This window comes from Anguilla rostrata, chromosome 18 (genome assembly GCF_018555375.3).
Source record: "Anguilla rostrata isolate EN2019 chromosome 18, ASM1855537v3, whole genome shotgun sequence".
Lineage (NCBI taxonomy): Eukaryota > Metazoa > Chordata > Actinopteri > Anguilliformes > Anguillidae > Anguilla > Anguilla rostrata.
This window is the reverse complement of record NC_057950.1, coordinates 12775502-12795459: the sequence shown is the minus strand read 5'-3', so window position 1 is coordinate 12795459 and position 19958 is coordinate 12775502. Positions and strand designations below refer to the sequence as shown.

The window sequence follows — 19958 nt, the reverse complement described above, 5'->3', positions numbered from 1 at the left end:
TGTGTCAGTGGAGCAGGTCGTTGCGCAGTGTCAGCGGGGAGCCCTGTGTTTTTGGGGAGAGTGCAGTGTGTGCCTGTGTCAGTGGAGCAGGTGCGGGTTGGGCAGGGGGTTGCAGCGTGTTCCCCAGAGCTGCTCCCTCAGGTCCTGCAGCTCTCTGGAGAAGGCCCTCTCCCTCTGGAGCACGTCTGCCTTTATTATGGCCAGCTGAGCTCTCAGGGCCGGGTTGTTTTGCTGCTGCTCAGTCATCTCTGCTCTCAGTTCACCTTCACGGCAAGGCGGCGCTCACTCTTCACCTGGGTGACATCATCACTCAGGCTTCACCTGGGTGACATCATCGCTCGGTGGCTGAATGGAGCTGATCTCCGACAGCCTGGCTGAATCCAGCTCCTGCAGGGCCAGGCTCTCTGCAGTGTGTTGACAGTAGGAGCTGAATGTGGGGGGGCCAGGGGCTGGCAGGCTGGCTAGGGGGTTGGAGGGCTTCGAGTTTTCCTCTTGGTCTGATTCCTCACTGTCAGTTGCTGCGGCCTTCTCATTCTCTACCTCACTTTTCAGCTGTGCAAATGTTTCCTCAAAAGAGTGGAAGCTGGCTTCACTCCCTTGGATCAGTACAGTGCTGGTGTTGTTTATATTAATAGTTTTAATGGGGCTGTTGAGGTCTGCACCCTCATGGATGGTGATTTGGCTGCCAGGACAGATTCCTCTCCGTTTAATGAACAGATAGCTCTTACACAGAACTGCCTTCCAGACACGGTTGCGTTGTGTGTGGAAGATTAGGTTGGTTTTGACCTTTGTGACTTTGTGTGGTCATGTGTGCATACAGGCCCTTGGGATTGTTACTTAGTAGAGTGAGTTTATAGGTCTTTCTGGCCTGGGCACCTTTGAGCTCTGCTGGGTAAATTATCTCTGTGGCAACCCTTCAGATGTAACTAACAAATCTGTCTAATTTGTACATAATGCAGAGGTCTGTCTTCTTTTGGTTGAAATACAGTCAATTACAATATATATATATATATATATGTATATATAACTTTTTCGATTTGCGTTATGTAAGCATTTAACTCTATGTAGGATTCTTTTTTTTGACAGGATATAAATAGTATTTGTTTAACAGGATTACATAATTGCAGCTGCTATCTCTCTCTCTCTCTCTCTCTCTCTCTCTCAGTCACCTGGCGCAAGGTGCCCACCAGCTGCGGCGGGTGCTGCGGGCGGTGGACTCTCGGGGGTCGCAGAGCTTCAGGAAGGTGAGGGTGCTGGAGCTCCGGACCCCCCCCCGATAATGCCCTTACAGGCTCTGTGATCAGCAGCAGCAGCCGTACGGAGCGGCAGTGTGGAGATCCCTGTTCGTATGCGTGCTGCACCAGCCTGCTCTGTGAGCCTCTGCAGCAGCTGAGAGCAGAGAGCGGGCGAGCGCGGGAGGAGCTGCGCAGAGACCTGCCATTACAGCCCCTGCCTGCCGCAGAGGCTCACAGAGCTGCTCTCTCTCTCTCTTTCTCTCTCTCTCTCTCTCTCTCTCTCTCTCTCTCTCTCTCTCTCTCTCTCTCTGTCTCTGGCAGCATGACTCAGCAGAACGGGCGGCTTACGGCAGTGTGTCGCACCTGCGCTGCACGCCGGCCCCTGCGTCTGCTCTTCTCCAACACCGGGGGGCGCCACCCAGCGAGGGCGGGGGGGGGGGCTGCGGAGTGCCCTGCTGCAGAGGGACTGCACCTCACACACTCACGGGCTGCTTTTAGCACAGCCCACACACACGCACACGCACGCATGCAGAATTATGTAGGCATATTTATTCAGACAGACACACACACACACACAGAAAAATGTAGGACCACACATTCTCCCAAACGTTTGCACCCATAAGCACATATGTATAATTACTGCCTGCAGGCACATGCACATACACAAACAAACACGCGCACACGCACACACACACTTGTTTGACATAGAGGGTGAGGTGGGAACTTGAGAGCGAGTTCTCCCAACTCCACGTCGCAATGCAGCTCCTGCTGGGATGCGGTTACCTAGCAACGCAGCTTTGGTGGAGCCGCTGGCGGTTATGCAAGGCCTCTCATTGATTTGGGCTGCAGCTATTGCTCTCTGAGGATAACTCACTCCAGATCCGGAGGGGTGGGTGGGGGGGATGGGGTTTGGTGGCGGGCCATGGAGGCCAGATCTGCACAAAGCGGGGTATACTGCCGTACCGTGGCACAGAGACCACATTTTAAAGAACGGAGGGCACGGTCAGTATGCAACTCACAGATGCACACACACGTGCGCACACACCTTTAACTAGTCACTAGTTACATTGTCACGTCCCCAGAATGCCGGTGTTGCGTCAGGTCTCCAGGAGAGGTTGCCAGGATAACACAGATCCGCTGCGGCACTCTAATCCCTCCTTCAGCGCAGGGCTTGAGCACAAGACGGGGTGTATCTGAGCTGAGCTGCTGCTGCCGCCACACTGATTCTGAATCAGCTCCCCGTTATCTCTCACATGCCTGATGCGCAGCCTACTGTCAAAAATAACACTGAGCAAAGTGAGGATGAGGTCAGCGCTGATAAACACAGGCTCACAGCGAAATCATCAGCCTTAAGGCAACCCTGATAAGAGTACATTCTGCTCTGATAGAGTACATTTCCTTCCTTTTACTCTGATAGAGTTCATTTCCTTCCTTTTACTCTGATAGAGTTCATTTCCTTCCTTCTATATACTGTAAACTATGCTCTGAGTTACATTATCACTGAACGTTTGTGTCGTAGCATTTAAAGGCAGGAAACTTTTTTCAAAAAGGCTGAAAAGATACACAAGCTTTTAAAGAACCGAGATAAAAACCAAATTAAATATCAAGAGAATAGGCATAGACATGAACAGAATGACAGAACCACCCCTCCATTATCGCCATGCCCCTCCCCCTACCTTCCACCCAGCCTTTCACCCTGTCGCCATAGCAGTGCTGTTATCTTCCCGCCCTTTGTACCCTGGTCACTCCCTCCCTGCCTGAACATTTCTTGTACACATTACTCACCTTAACCGCCACCCTCTCCCCCCAGTACTTCTACGGCATCCTCTAAATATCAGGCCTGACCACCCCCCTTATTCCCCCAACAGCTCCGTTTGTGAGGGTACTGTATGTTTTATTGAGCACTGATGTTATATTTTGCCAAGATAAATCACTGTAAACCATTTTTTATGTGAAAATTCTTCACAGCTCCGTTATTTTGTGCGATGTAAGTGCGGCGCAGGGCAGGTTTCTATGAGCCACCTGTGTTGCATTGCTCTCTTGCCCCTGTGCTGAGGGTGTGCCTGTGCTGACGGTCCTGCCTGTGCTAACTGTGCTACCTGTGCTGCCTGTGTCACAGGCGGCTGCGCGGAGGCTGGCCGAGGTGCTGCTCAGCTCCGTGAGCGAGGACAGCTACTGGGACCCCCTGTCCCCCCCGCCTCTGGCCTGGCTGAACAGAGAGGGCGCAGCTGCCCCCAAAGACATGCTCTACCCCTCCTCCAGACCTCCTCAACGCTACGGCACAGAGAGGTGTGCCTCCCACTCCACATGATTGTCTTTCCCCTCTCCTCCCTTTCTCCTCTGTGCCCTTTATTTCCCCTTCTCTTTTTCTATTCCTTCCAGTGCTCTTCTTTGCCACTGCTGGCCTCGTCTTCTCTCTGTCTCATTATATTTCATTTCTTTTTCATTTCATTCATTTGTTCAGCTTCCTACTGTCTCCCCGCTTGGGAGTGAATTTCACCAGACATTTTTAGTTGCCTGCAGTAAAGAGTTTTCTCCCCTATTCGCTTGAATGTGAGGTGACCTCTGTACATTTAAAGAATAGAAATAAAAGACTCACACTTAACGCTCCAAAAGTCAAATGATCATGTTTAATTCAACATGGTTGATGTTTCGACCCCATAGGTCTTCATCTGATTGAATTTTTGGAGCATTAATCGAGAGTGGGAGCATTTTCTTTAATTTCTTTTCCTGTTCCAGTGACGCAGCACCTTGCCTAAAGTTTGTTTGGTGTGCGTATGTTTGCTCTCATACCGTGACTCCTGCACATTGTCACGGATACTATCCAAGCTCCCGTTGACATCTGCCTGTGGCTGGGGGCCTAGAGAGTTCTGTTACCGAACTGCAGAATAGCTGGGCTCCATGGCGTAGATAAGGGCTCAGAGAGACGAGATCACCGCGGAGCAGATGTCACGCCCCTCTCGCTGAGATGCGGTCGCGCAAGTGGGACCAGAAGGCGTGCCGTCCCGTTTCCATGGAAGCTGACGGCGTTCGAAATGTCAGCACGGTTCTGCGTAGCAACCCGAGCGGTACAACCTGTACCGGGACAAAAGCGGTCGACCTTCAGCACGTTTTCCCTGAGTACCTGTCGCACGTGCAACTGCCAGTGGGGTTCCGAATGTACAAATGTAGATTGATGCCTATGGTTTCCATGGCAACCCAAAATATGAAAAGCGTGCATTGGGCCGCCCCGGATTTCCAACAGTGTCCAGTGGCCCGCAGGATTCAGGCAGTCTGAATAGTATTCATTAGTTGTAGCTGAGGACGGGGCTAATTTGCATCTCTCTGAATACACTGAGGAGAATTTTCTTAGACGTGTATGTGTTTAAAAGTGAGAGAGAGGGAGAGATGCAGTTTGTAATCTCAGAAAATCACTTTCTTAATCACCAGTGTCAAGGCAGAGGTAAATAGCAGCCATTCTGGGGAGCTGCCAGGCACTCGCAGCAGAATTCACCCTCTATTACTCCCAAATTATTACTGCTCTGCAGAATGATAAAGTGTACCTGACATTTAATAATGAAAGGATAGTGGGTATTTTAGGAAACCAACTTTTTTTGTGAAAAGTAGAGTTACAGCCTGCAGTTCTCAACTTTTCCATAAGGAAAGGCACCATTTGTTAATATTAAAATAGAAGCTAGTTTATAATGTTAAAAGATATACTGAATTAATTAATTTGTATTTTATTCAAACTTACCTCCTTAGTAGATTAGTAGTTTATCTGGGATGACTAACATTACACATTTATTTACAAAAGCAATTCAGGTTCAGCACCTACTCAAGGGTAGAACAGCACTGCCCCATCTTGGATTTGAACCTGCAACCCCCTGCACAGCCCAGTTCCATAAACACTGCTGCATATTTGGGGACAGCTCTGTAAAAGCCTGCGGCTCTGATATTTTCTGAGGAGCGGACATGTGCAGAACTGTATTTGATGGCTGAAAGCAGTCCAGGGGGTCACAGATGGACTGAGCAGCGGTGGAAAATCCAGGTTCAGAAAGTAAAGATCCTGTATTTTGTTCCAGTCACCTGGATTTGCTAATTAGCACAATTCTCCAGCCTGGAGGTGGAACTAATTAGTGAAATCAGCTGGCTGGTTCATGGGAGGAAGAAACGCATGACAGGACTTTTACTTTCTGACCCCTGGACTTTCCAACTCTGCTCCTGAGACATGCAGCACAAAACTCTCAAAGCAATTGATATATAATTGGTTAGACATGTAATGTGAGAAAGAGAGAGGAATAAGGGATAGGGGGAATATGGGAGAGAGGGTGAGATAAAGTGAGAAAAAGAAGGGGATTGAGAGAAGGGGAGAGGGAAAAGGTGCTCCGTTGTGGTAATTTGACACTGCAGTGCAGTGCAGTGACGCAGGTACTTCTAGGGTTGCCTTGCCGGCTTACAGGTGACACGTGAGCTTGTGCTGAATATACAGGTGGTATCAGGCTTACTGACCAGTGCATCGTGTCACTTCCTGTTCCTGTTTCCTGCCTCCTCTCCAGCGTCTTCTGTCCCCAGGACGTTGTGGAGGAAGCCATATTGCTGCTGCTGATCTCCGAGTCCATGGTGAGGCACTTCTTCTTTTATCTCTCCATCTCTCTTACTGTCTGTCATATGTATCAGTCTGTCACTTGAACACACACATCTGTGTAACCCTCTCTCTCATTCTCTCTCTCTCTCTCTCTCTCTCTCGCTCTGTCTCCCCATTCCTCCTCCTGTCATCCCTCTCATCTGTGTGCCTATCTATCCCTCTATCTAACTCAAATTCAGATTTGGGTCTGCATTAACTAAAGCTTTGCTAAGGGGTGTGTGTGGCTAAATCAGCAAATACCTCAGCAATGACAGTGCTGTCAATGATGGCAAAACAAAATGGGCTGAAGACACACCCTTTCAGTCCTATTCAATTCAGGTCATTACAAAATACTTTACTGGTGTATTTGAATATTGTCTAAGCTTTACAGAATGAAATCATTGACATTATTATCCATCTCTCTCCATATTCCACTGTCTATCTGTTCCTCTCTGACTTTCATTATCCCCCCGACTTCTCATCCTTTTTATATCCGACAGACTCGTTGCCTCCACCCTTCCTTGTCTGGAATGCCATATTCAAATTTGTTAGGTTACATTTGTATGTTTGAGGTCATCTGTTTCCATGACGAATGTGTTTGTGCTCTGTGTCTCCCCCTGCAGGCCAGCGGAGACGCGGTGATCAGTCGCGCTCCTGAGCATCGGGAAGCCAGGGAGGCCAGCTTGCAGGATGCCACCTCCGTCTATGACCTGCTGAGCATCGCCATGGCCAGGAGGGGGCAGTACGCCATGCTCTCCGAGGTGAGACTACAGAATTGGGAAAGGGGGAGGGACTGGATTGGGTGGTGGCGGGCTGGTGTGTGTGTGTGTGTGTGTGTGTGTGTGTTAGTGGGAATTACGCTGTTCTGTTGAAAATGAAGTCAAAGAACTAAATGAAAGATGCAGCCCTGCCCAGATTTTTCTTTGTAATAATAATAAGAATAAGAATAATATTTGTACTTTATTTATGTAGCACCTTTCCAGCAGTACACCATGAGGTGTTTCATGCAACTGCTGACATTTTGTTAGTTAGGTTTAAGTGAAAATGGCTGTCACGCTGGTGCTGTTTTTATTTTGTTGTTGTTTTTTTTATTTTAAAAAAGCTCATTCATTATATTCGAATGATCTCAACTTGATGTTTATTTCTATGGAACAAATAGAGGGAGGTTTCCTGAACCGCATGTTTAGAGGTGCTGCCATGTACCGTATGACCCAAAATGCTCTAGACAACCTTATGATTCACTGCAGGTGAGATGTGCTGTGACAGACCTCTCTGTGGGTTCAGAGCCTGGCTGTGTCCCTGTTGCTCTCTCTCTCTCTCGCTCGCTCGATCTCTTCCCGCTCTCCTTGGCCCTCCTGCTTTCACCTGACCTCACTCTCTTTGCCCCTCTAACGATTTCCTGCTCTCTACCACCTCTTCTGTTATCCCTGTTTTTCCTGTCTGCTCTCTCTCTCTCTCCCTCTCTTGCTCTCTCTTTCTCTCTCTTTCCCTCTCCCTCTCTTCTCCTTCAGGTTGGCTCCATGTTGCCCAGGTACACCAGAATGGGGCGTGGCTTCGCTTTAAGATACAGGTGAACCAAAAAGCATGAGGAACGAGGACCGGTTGACAAAATTCACCTATCTGACACACATGCACACATTTATGCGCTCACATACACACAGACACACACACACACACACACACACTCACTCTCTCTCTCTTCCATCTGTCACACACAGTCTCTGTCCCACACACACACACACACACATCGGTCCCTCTCTCACACACACTTGTCTGTAACATTCTGTCTCTCTCAAATGCACACACATAGGCACACTCACACACACACTCCTCTAATGTAACAGGGCTTCGTTCTGCTTCCGTGTCTGTGTTCTACCCTTACTGACTGTACCCTTACTAACAGCTTTTCTTTCATACTCATCTCTTAGGTGCCAAGATGACAGTTAAATTAGATATAGCCATACCTGTGCCCATTTTATCTTCAACTTAACCATTACGCTTCAACCTTCAACCTTCATCCTTTAACCTTTGACTTGGATGGTGTGATTGGGTGCTATAGGTGTTGGTATGCTTGTGTCTTGATATGTGTGTAAAGGTCCATTAACAGGGATGTGTCCGCCCACTGCCATTTTTAACTGTTGTGATGTCGTCTGTCGAGCTCCTCGGACGTGGGGGTGGTTATGTGGAAGCGTGCATTAACTAACAGGCTGTTTGTCTGTCTGCGTCTGTCCTGCAGTGTCTAGAGCGGGCCATGAAGTTCTCCTTTAACGAGTTTCACCTCTGGTACCAGCTGGGCCTGTCTCTCATGGCCTGTGGGAAGGTGAGGCCTGCTTATAAAGTCTGTTGTAAGCTTACACTCAGGGGATGAAATTGCTCACTGGACCCCTCCCTGTGATTTATGGGCTTGGTTTTATTTGACTAACTGGCTGACATTGGGCGCCTTGCAGCTAATGAACTTACCAGTCTGTCTGTCTAGCGCTTTATTTGTCTGCAGATTGATGTGAATGGGGGAAGTGTGGTACTAGTGTGCTTGTGTGTGACCTCATAATGTGTACATACTGTTGAAAAACCAACATAATGAATAACACTGGAAAAGTTGCAAATGTACTGTAATTAAATGGCACTCCTTAAATGTAAACTTGATTGTTTTGACCTGAAGTCTATTTGTGTATTCAGTTATTCATACTGCAATGAGATGCCAGTCTTGATCTGAGGGCCCCTGGAGTTTTTGTGTAGTATAGTCAGTCTGTGTATAGTAGACAGTATGGCTAGTCATAAAAGTAAAAAAACTTATATCTGCAGGCCAAGTTTTGGGGAGCCCTGGTCTGAGCTGCACGTATCTCTGTACCACTGACAGACAACGTTCTCGCAACTTTGCTACAATAGCGCAGCAACGTTGTCAATTGTCAGAACATTCTGGTTCAACAGGCTGAGCGCTCCACGGTATTCGAAGTCCGATGTCTCGTAGGGGAATGGTTTCTCCTCACCGCTGACTGGTGTGAACGAGACAGGTGGCCTGACGCAGAACGTTCTGGAGCCCTCTGTCAGGGGCAAGGTTTCAGGGCCAGGGAGGGGAAAGTGATACGTCTATGGGACAAAGTGAATGGATCTCTATGGAGAAAATGACACCTCAGATTGATGGAAATAGTGCCCTCCCTATAAGGAAGCAGGGCTTCCCCTGCGGCTGTCAGGTTCTGCGCTATTCAAGGGGCCTGTATATGTATATATTGCAATGATATTGCAATATATTTCTTTAAAAAATACACTGCTGTGAAATATATTTATCATTATACAAACAAGTACACATTACAGTATATTCCAGAGTATTCTGTGTGTGTGAGGGAAATTTTTAAATTTCCCTCACACACTGGTGGGGTGCTGTATGGGGAGATGGAATGTAGGGAGTAGTGCTGCCTGTTGGGGAAGGGGTGGTGGGGAAGAAGCTGCAGGTTCTGCTGGTAAATCAGAGATGATGTAATCGGGGGAAACGGCCCGTCGGTGTCTTCGGTAAGCCGGTTCCTGGTTGCTAAGTAACCATGCACAAAAACACGGCCGTCTCCCGGGGTAGTGCAGGAAGAGAAGGTTGGCTCTCGGAGGGAGGGAGACGGAGGGAGACGACACAGGTCCCCAAAGTCGCCATGTCATTCGAGGGATGGGAAATCCAGCTGGGCATCCTCTCCGGAATGTTCCCCTCTTTCAGCCCAGCGAATCACACGTCCTCTCTCATGCCTTATTTATAGATTCTAATTCATTTCAGGACTGTCAGCTGCAGTGTCAAATCTAGCACCTGGGTTGTTTTTTTTTGGGGGGGGGGGGGGGGGGGGGTGCGGGGTCTGTAGAACTTTACGGGCAGGCTAACCCCCCCCACCCCCACCAATCTCAAGGGACAGTTGCTATTCTTCTGTCAGAGACGGCTGGCCAAACGAGAATGTGCCAGTTAGGAGGTAACACTGTCCGCCTGTCACATTACTGTACTCCCCACACACACACTCACCCTCACCCTCACCATGTTACCCTACTGCCCACACACTACCCACCACGTACCCAGCCACAACCACACCAACATTACCCTACTCCTCACAACACCACACACCCATCACATTACCTACTCCCCACACGCTCACACCCATCACATTACCCTTCTCCCCACACACACTCACCCTCACCACGTTACCCTACTGCCCACACACACTCACCCTCACCACGTTACCCTACTGCCCACACACACTCACCCTCACCACGTTACCCTACTGCCCACACACACTCACACACCCATCACATTACCCTACTCCCCAAACACTAACACCCATCACATTACCCTACTCCCCAAACACTAATACCCATCACATTACCCTACTGCCCACACACACTCACACACCCATCACATTACCGTACTCACCAAACGCTCACACCCATCACATTACCATTCTCCCCACACACACTCACCCTCACCACATTACCCTACTGCCCACACACACTCACACACCCATCACATTACCCTACTGCCCACACACACTCACACACCCATCACATTACCCTACTGCCCACACACACTCACACACCCATCACATTACGTACTCTCACACAGCTCACACACCCATCACATTACCTCTACTCCCACACACCTCACACCCCATCACATTACCCTACTGCCCACACACACTCACACACCCATCACATTACCCTACTCCCACCACACTCACACACCCATCACATTACCCTACTGCCCACACACCTCACACACCCATACATTACCTACTCCTCACGCATGCTCACACACCCATCACATTACCCTACTCCCCAAACACTAACACCCATCACATTACCCTACTCCCCACACACACTCACACACCCATCACATTACGCTACTGCCCACACACACTCACACACCCATTACATTACCCTACTCCTCACGCATGCTCACACACCCATCACATTACCCTACTCCCCAAACACTAACACCCATCACATTACCCTACTCCCCACACACACTCACACACCCATCACATTACCCTACTGCCCACACACACTCACACACCCATCACATTACGCTACTGCCCACACACACTCACACACCCATTACATTACCCTACTGCCCCACAACACTAACACCCATCACATTACCCTACTCCCACCACACTCACACACCCATCACATTACCCTACTGCCCACACACACTCACACACCCATCACATTACCCTACTGCCCACACACACTCACACACCCATCACATTACCCTACTCCCCACACGCGCTCACACACCCATCACATTACCCTACTGCCCACACACACTCACACACCCATCACATTACCCTACTGCCCACACACACTCACACACCCATCACATTACCCTACTCCTCACACGCGCTCGCTCCACACCGTGTGAATCAGGCCACCCACTTGAGCGCGAGGGCACCTTGAACTGGGACAGCAGCCTAATTCTCTGTTTAATTAGCGGCTGTGCGAAAAGGGCCTGGCGGAGAACTGAGCAAAAAAGGAACAGACAGAGGACTCGGGGACATTAGCCACCGAATGCTATCACCCTCTGACAGACAGACAGACAGACAGACCGAGGTCAATGTGGGCCCTTCTAGTGTTGACCTGTTTGCTTTATGTTTTCTTTTTTTACATCAAATATAACAAATACTGCTCTGTTTGAGCACAGGGGTAGGAGTACATGCAGTGAAAAACGCTGATTCATCTCTGATTTCTAGATCCTTATAGAATAGTGGTGTAGTGGGCTGTTAGCTTTTTGTAGAGCTGGTCTGCGTGCTTGCCTTCATGATGATTCACGATTTTCATAACTGATATGACTAAACCAAGGTGTTTGCTATCTAGAGCAATGCCCTAACCTTGTTCAAGGTTGTGCTTTCTGCAACAGCAGTATCATATTGGGGATTTCAACCACACGTACTCCCACAGTGCTGAGTCTCTGTACTTCACCGTGTGTCTCTCTCTCCACCTTCTCTTATTGTTCTGTGAGTCATTCCTCAGGCTCCCATTCTCAGGTGCTTCCTCTTTCAGCAATAGGTGCAAAGTTACAGTTTTATATTTAATGTTTAAAATAATGTCTGGATTTGCCTTTCCATGGCTTATTTTCAGTGGGACCTGGCTGTCTCTCTCCCTGTGTCCTTGTATCTGTCTGCCTGTGCACCTCTCCTCTCTGTCTCTCTCTCTCCCTCTCCCTCTCTCTCACTCTCTCTCTCTCTCTGTATCCTTCCTGCTGTTGTGACGCAGTGTCTCTGTGTTTCAGGGTGCAGGCGCTGTCTCTGTGCTTAAAGAGTGCTCCAAGATGAGACCCGAGGACCCCACTGTTCCTCTGCTGGCAGCCAAGGTGTGCATAGGCCAGCTGCACTGGGTGAGTGGGACACACACACGCCCACACACACACACACACACACACACACACACACACACACACACACACAACACCCCACACACACCACACACACACCACACACCCACACACAACACACACACACAACACACACACACGACCACACACGACACACGACACACACTCACACACACACACACACACATGACATGCCACCGCAACACATGCACACACACACACACACTGACATGCACACCCACGCACACACAGATGCACACACACACACACACACACATTCACACACAGACGCATACACAGACACACACTCACGCAGAACACGTGCACACACACACACACACACACACACACACACACATACTGACACACGCACGTGCGCACACCCACGCACACACAGATGCACACACACACTGACACACACACACACACACGCACACACTACACGCACACACGACACCCCCCACCGACACACACACGACGCACACACACACACACACACACACTGACACGCACACACACACCCACGCACACGCCGTTTAGTGGAAGCAGGCCGTGGATTGGAGTGATTACGGGGACAGGGGCGGGAGATTGCGATCTCTGCGGGGCCAGAGACGCAGGAATCAGGAGCACAGCTGGCGGGGAAGCGGAGCGGCGAGCTGTGGAGTAAGCACAGAGATAACGTCCACTGTGCGGGGTAAGGAGCTTAGACGGGCGAGGCGGGGGGGGGGGCGCGGCCACCTCGCCGCACAGCGATCTTAATCACAGCGGGAGCTAATGGCTGCAAAAAAAGTTGAATTGCACAAATCTGCGCTATTAAGGTCAGAGCTGATGCGGCGTGTTTGGAAAACAGAAAAACAGAAATGGAAAAAAAAAACAGGCCTGGGAGGGGCCAGGTTTATGACATCAGTGCCCAGTCACAGGAGCATTGCGGGAAAAGCTGAAACAGGCTCACCGTGTATACAGTTCATTTTTAGTATTTTTAATGATTTGGACGAAAGAGCAAAATTAAATTACCTTTAGTGTATTATAACCTGCACACTTCCTGCATTTATGCCACACACTATCTGCAAATGTGTGATGTTCCTGCTGTATCTTATCCTACATTTTGTAACAGAAAATGTAGGTTTTTTTTATTTTCTGGGTTGTTGGAGGAAGTGTTAGCCTCCAGAGTCTGGTTTGTTTGTCAGCAGTGGCAGTGTGCTGCTGTTTCTCTGGCCTGGTTTGAGTGGCGGCTCCCAGTCCTTTCCCTCGCACCCAGCACACTGGCTGGGAACGGCGGCGCTCTGCGTCGCCAAGGTAACATGCTTCGGCTCGGCCTCGGATGACCTCTGAGCCGGGGAGAGCTGCGCGATGCTGCTCACGCGCCTTCTGTGTGTCTGTCTGTCTGTCTGTCTGTCTGTCTGTCTGTCCGTCCCACTGTCAGCTGGAGGAGGGCGAGGCCCTGGCGCAGAGCGTGGTCGCCATGGGCCGGCGCATGCTCTGTCCGTGCCACTGGCGTGGGGGTGCCGTAGCCTCAGGGCTACCGAAGGTGAGGAACCTGGCGGGGGGGTCGGGGGGTTGAGGAACACCATGGAACGTGAGGGCTGAGTGGGCAGAACTCGTGGCCAGGGAGGAGACGGGGGGCGGGGCAGATTCCGGCTCCTCCAGTGGTGAAGTCCAGTGTAGAAATAGATACGCTATAAATGAAATACACGGCAGGTCAGATGAGTTAGAAGGTTTTTGTCACACTCCAGCGTGCACCCGGGAGAGAGCAGCAATTCGGACACCGCTGGTGCTGGATAGCAGAGAGATGTAGAAAAAGATACGCAGAAGAGAAGAGACAGGGAGGTCAGAGAGGTAGAGAGAGAGAGACAGGTAGAGAGGAGAGGGAAAATGGAGAGTTCTGAGGAGAGACGCTAGAGAGTGCAGAGAGAGAAGAGAGAGAGAGAGAGAAAGAGAGAGAGAGCGCACCAACACAAACACAAAATCAAATAAACAAACAGCTACACCCTTCCCCCTCACTGGTTCCGAGCACAATAAACAATAAACAATAAACCAAAACCACAAACTAAAATTATAAGGACAAAAGAAAGTAAAACCCAGGACTGCTTTTCAGCACGCCGCTGGGGTCTGCAGGCCAACTTTTCAGTTGACCAGTTTCTTTCTTAGTCTTCTGTGCTCAGATGAACTAAACGGAAACTAAATGAAATGAAATCAAAACACGCTCTCGGTGTGAGCTCCCGGTCTCGGCCCCGAGCTGTAGAGAGCAACAGACCTATAAGCACCTGGGCTGATTAGCTCACCAGCCGGCCCAGCCGAGACCACTCCACTTTTCCGACGGACCGAATGCCACAGTGTTATATGTGGGTTCTTCTCTCATTCTGAGGTAGGAATGGTCTCTGCACTTCTCTCCTGTTATTCTCTCTCTTTCTGTGAAGTCATAAATTGTGAATTTGCCCCTATCTGCGGTCCATTATCTACTCCTGCATCATGTAATTTCTCTCCACAACTGATGTCCGTGCAGGCCTCCCACCACCTCATTACTTGTGAACAGTTGGTACTCTGCTTACAATTTCCTGTTGTCTGTATTTCATTAATATTGGATTTTTATGCCGTTCTGAACTCCGCTGTTGTTTTTTTCGCTCCCGTCTATTTTTCGTCACAGGTGGGAATCTGCCCACCTGACCGGGCCTGACGCATCGCGCGCGTTTCCTGTCTGGCGGAGCGTTGTGATTCACGCTGCGTTTTTTTTTTACTCTTTCCTGGAAAGGCGCTGTTATTATTGCCGTGGCCTGTTGTTTGGTGTAATGGAAAGTAACCGGGGAGCGCTTGGGGAAAGCGGGGCCCCGGGTGAGTTTGCGGAGATGTGCCGCCTGTCTGTTCTGCCTAAGTGCAGGCATTAGAAAACAGAAGAGGCAGGAGACGGAGCCCAAGCTGGAGTAACGCGGTTAGGGCCCTTATCTGATGTCATTTCTCCGGTGGACGGCTGACGCCTGGGCACATGCATAATTCAGGCTCCAAATGGCATGTGACTGCCTGCCCCTGAGAGAGCGGGCGAGGCAGCACAACAGCGGCACAGACAGCGCGTCGTCAGAGCACCGTCACCAGGGAAGAGCCGCTTCCCCCCGCAAGGCCCCGGCCACACACACACACACACACACACACACATACACACACACACACACATACACACACACACACACACACACACACACACACACATACACACAAACACCACACACACACACACACACACACACACACACACAGACACACACACACGCACACGCACACACATACACACACACACACACACACACACACACACACACCACACACACACACCACACACACACACACACACACACACACACACACACACACACACACACACACACACACACACACACACACCCTGTAACACACACACCACATAACACACATACACACACACACACACACACTACATACACACACACACACACACACACACACACCACACACCACACACCACACAACACCACCCACCCACACACACACACACCACACACACACACACCACACACACACACACACACACACACACACAGTACACAACCCACCTCGATGACGGGACACACTACCCACGCACCACTGTCACCACACCTCTCGTAAACACCTAAAAAATACTCTTTAAACCCATGAGCCTTTTAGCCAATACCCCTTACGACGACGAACCAACAGCACACACAAACGCTGACCCGCTGCATAAAGCTTTTACACACACACACACACTCGCACCGTACCACACACACACACACACACACACACTCGCACGCGTACGCACACACACACACACAAACCCACCCCCCCCCCCCACACAAACACACATGCTCACAAGTAAATCAAACAGTTGAAACAGTTGATTACATAGTTATATATTGGTTTATACTTTTTGGTCCAAAGTTGTTTCTGATTTATTGGTAAAAATAGAGGAGCCTGTCATTCCCCAGGACCACAGCAGTGGACCCATATTCTAGGACACAGTCACCTACAGCCTGGTGATTGGTTAGGGATTCAGATGGAGCGTAAACCAGAAGCCTCCCTGTGCTCCAGGGCCAGTGTTACCAACCCCTGCTCTGAGATTGAGCAGGGAGGAAGCAGCCTGAGCCCCACGGCCCCCTGGGTCTCCGACACCCCTGCTCCAGTAATAACCTTGTGTGAGAAGAAATACTTTCTTGTGTGGGTGTGAAATTTTTTACGCCATGAGTCCTTTTATAGCGCATTACCCCTTTTTTACGACAGAGCTGAAACCAGACTAGCACAAGCCGGAGCTAAAACTGGCTGACCCGCTGCAGTAAGAGTGCTTTTTTTCTGCTGCATTAGCCACAAACCAGAGCCAAAGCAGACTGCTATAGGAGGATGTGAGCATCCCCTGCTCCCTGAAACACTGGACTCCAGTGCTTCTGTAGACCTGGTTGCTGTGAGCAGTGATGGCGACTCTCTCCTTTCTTTCTTCTTTCTTTATCTCGGTTTTTTTGTGGAGATAGAGGTGGAATAAAATACTGACTGTTGCCTCCACCTGTATATCACTGGCTCCACCCACTAGGTCCTGGCTCCACCCACAGCTAGCATGGAAGTAGAGCAGCAGCAATAGTGCTTGCAGGTTGACGTGATGGGGATTTATGAGCCGACAGCCTTGTTTCAGTTGTACAGGGGAAATGTACAGAAGTGCACCATTAGTGTTCCTAGACAGGGCCTCATCCAACAATCTTCTCTCTCCCAGAGCTAACAGACAGTATGGTTTATGGTGGTGTGTGGTGTCCCTTTACCTTAAAAGAGGAGAGTGTAGGTCACCATTTTGTCAAAGAATGATATTTAACTGAGAAAGAACTTTGCATCATGATTATTGTGTCCACAAAAACTGAACCTTCCTGTTTGTCTGTCTGTCCTTCTGTTTGTCTGCAGCCACTTTGAAGGCCAGTCGGGATGAATTCAACAGAATGGCACTGGAATCATTGAAGAGGTGTGTAGCTCTCCTAAGTCTGTCCGTCCGCCTGTTTAGTCATGTGTTTATTGAGAATATCTTCTGATGCATAAAGCTAAGATTTATGAGATCTCAGTGCAGTGATATCATTGTAATAAAACTGAGCTTGCTGCGAGGCAGTCCTGGGGAGAAAGTACAGGTGCATTGTGGGAATGTGTGGAGGTTACGCTGCAGGTGTGTAAGCGTGTGCCTGTCCTCTCGTGTCTCATCGCAGGGCTCAGGAGCTGGACCCACAGGACCCTCAGATCGCGCTCTATCTGTCCCTGCAGCTGGCCCTCACACGCCAGGTCAGATTCTGCCTCCCTAACACTCCGGTCCTCATAAAGCAGCTTCTCTCAGGGCCTTGTCCTGAGTAAGGGCCCATACATACACACTTCAGCTCTGAATAAGGGGACTAACGGTGCACACTGTGTGTGTGTATGTGTGTGTGTGCAAGTGTGCATGCGTGCATGTGTTTGTATGGGTGCTTGGGTGTGTGCGTATGTGTGTGTGTGTTTGTGTGTGTGTGTGTGCATGTGTGTGGTCTTTGTCAGGTCACACAGTTAAAAGCTCTCTACATTCTTCCAGTGAATGTGTTTTTTATGGGGTGTGGTTGCCATGTGCACCTAAGAGGCAGACGAAGCCAGTGCTTCTCACAGGGGGAACTTAAACAGCCTTTTATGTGTTTCTCAGCTTTACAAGCACATCTCAGCTTTACAAGGAAGTAAAGGAAAGAGCTGCTCCCCCCCGGGGCCTGACCCCCCCCCCCCCCCCAGCTCCTCTGTGGAGCACAGAGCTTACATCCTAACACAAATAGAGCTCATTAAATAACTCTTCTCTGGGGATGAGAGGGAGTGCATTAACAGTCACATACAGTACATGACTGCTGCATGCTGTACCATGTCAACACATCTTATTTGCTAGGTTTCCTATATCTACAGCTTTACTGCAGTGCTTGTATTGCCAAGGGCCTGAAGTTATTCCTCTATGAAACTTTACTAGTGGCAGAATGTCATAGGAGTATGACAGCCATAAAAATGTTTGATGACAAGACCAGATCGTTCTGTCAATCTAGGCTCTTCTTTTGTGTGCATAGACTCACACACACTCACACAAACACACACACACACACACACACACACATACATATGAGACACAAGAATGCATTGCTCATCCTAAATGTTATAAAATAATTTTTACAGTACTGAAAACCAGTAAACTGCCCTGTATCTTCCTCTAACTCTCCTGCACACCGCCTCCCCTCTCTGTCGCCCCCTGCAGGTCTCAGTGGCCATGGAGCCCCTGCAGACTGCTCTCTCACTGCGTGGGGACGACCTCCACTCTCTGCACCTCTTAGCCCTGCTCTTCAGTGCCCAAAAACACCACCAGCACGCCCTGGACACCCTGGGCCTCGCCCTCAGCCAGCACCCCGAGAGCTTCAGGTAGGACGTCCCACGTGGCCCCGTGCCCCAGGTCAGTGGGGCAGCGTCAGCTTTGGGCGAAACGCAGTCTGGGGTCTCAGATTGCCCTGGAAGTGCTGACTTGGGAACGCCTCATCAGGGCTTTGGCACGTTGCTTGGCAGCTGTGGTTGCTTAGCGCATTCATAAGCTACCTCACGTACAGTCTGATGGCTGATGTCATCTGTGCTTCCTGTCTTATACTGTAACTGGCCACTTCCCCTCTCCACCCGAATGCTACTGCATGGATGTGTCCATGCCAATAAACCACAGAGCTTTACATCTGGCTGGCTCTGGCTTTAGATCTTTGGCCTTTCGTGTGTGTGTGTATGTGTGTGTGTGTTTGTATACTTGTGTGTGTGTGTGTGATTCCTGTGCATGTATGTGTGTGCATATGTGTGCATACGTGTGTACTGTAACCAGTCACGTGCTCCCGTGCATGTTGTCGGTGTGTGGGAGAGCCCGCTGTATCGGCAGTGTGCTGACAGGCAGAGGTGTTGGAGACGAGGGACTGAACACGGCGCCCTGTGTTCTCGGTGTTCAGTGAGCACGGAGCATTGCTCGGTACATTTGGAAGTGTGCCCCTCCTCCCTCGTTAAACACGTCTCAGCGGGTATAAAAATACCCCTCCCCCAGACGCGGAGCCTGAGGAGCCCTCCTCAGCGCTGACATATTTTAGGATATGGTGAGTGAGCACTGCCACGGCGCAGACGCGTTTGGCCCTTATTTAGATGTGCTAGCAGGGGGCCGCGCCTGACTGCACTCTGTCTAGCTCTCGATGTGCACCCTCTCCCAGCCAGGGAAGCAACAGGAGCCGAAATGGCGGGAGGCCGATGCCTCACTGTGTCCGATCAGCACTGATCTTATTCATTCTGTGTCTATTCACACATTTCACTTACTGAACTTGAAGAACACCCGTTGAGTGTTCTTGCCCCCGTGTGATCAGTTGTAGTTCTGAAAATATACGTGAATTGTGTGTGGACTTGTGTAGTTTTTGTGTATGCTTGTCCATTTCTGTTCATTTGTCTCTGAGGACTCATGCATGTGTATTTGTGTGTGTGTACCAGAATCTATACCTCTGTTTGTTCAAGCCTAGATGTCCATAATATAAGGCACTGGTGCACTCATACAATTGCAACTGTATTAGTGTTAATACAAATTTTGGTGGCGGGGTGCTATTTTTCACAGTGTGGCCACCAGGGGTCATTGTTGGGCTCTGTGGTTTTGCTGGGATCCTCTCACTCCAGATTGAGCCGATTGTAAAGTGTAAGCGTGTGTGTGTGTGTGTGGGTATGTGTGTGTAAAACTCTTTTGGAGGTAAAT

The 19958-nt window shown here is 49.8% G+C and overlaps 1 protein-coding gene across 1 annotated transcript in view; it reads left to right on the top strand.

The window, feature by feature from the left end:
• Positions 1-19958, top strand: part of ttc7a (tetratricopeptide repeat domain 7A) — a 72204-nt gene that overhangs the window by 16814 nt on the left and 35432 nt on the right. Inside the window, 11 exon segments of the mRNA XM_064318289.1 lie at positions 1166-1244; positions 3355-3524; positions 5771-5834; positions 6462-6599; positions 8075-8158; positions 12092-12196; positions 13617-13683; positions 13686-13721; positions 17120-17177; positions 17413-17485; positions 18459-18619. Of these exon segments, the coding sequence (XP_064174359.1) occupies positions 1166-1244; positions 3355-3524; positions 5771-5834; positions 6462-6599; positions 8075-8158; positions 12092-12196; positions 13617-13683; positions 13686-13721; positions 17120-17177; positions 17413-17485; positions 18459-18619 (1035 nt within the window).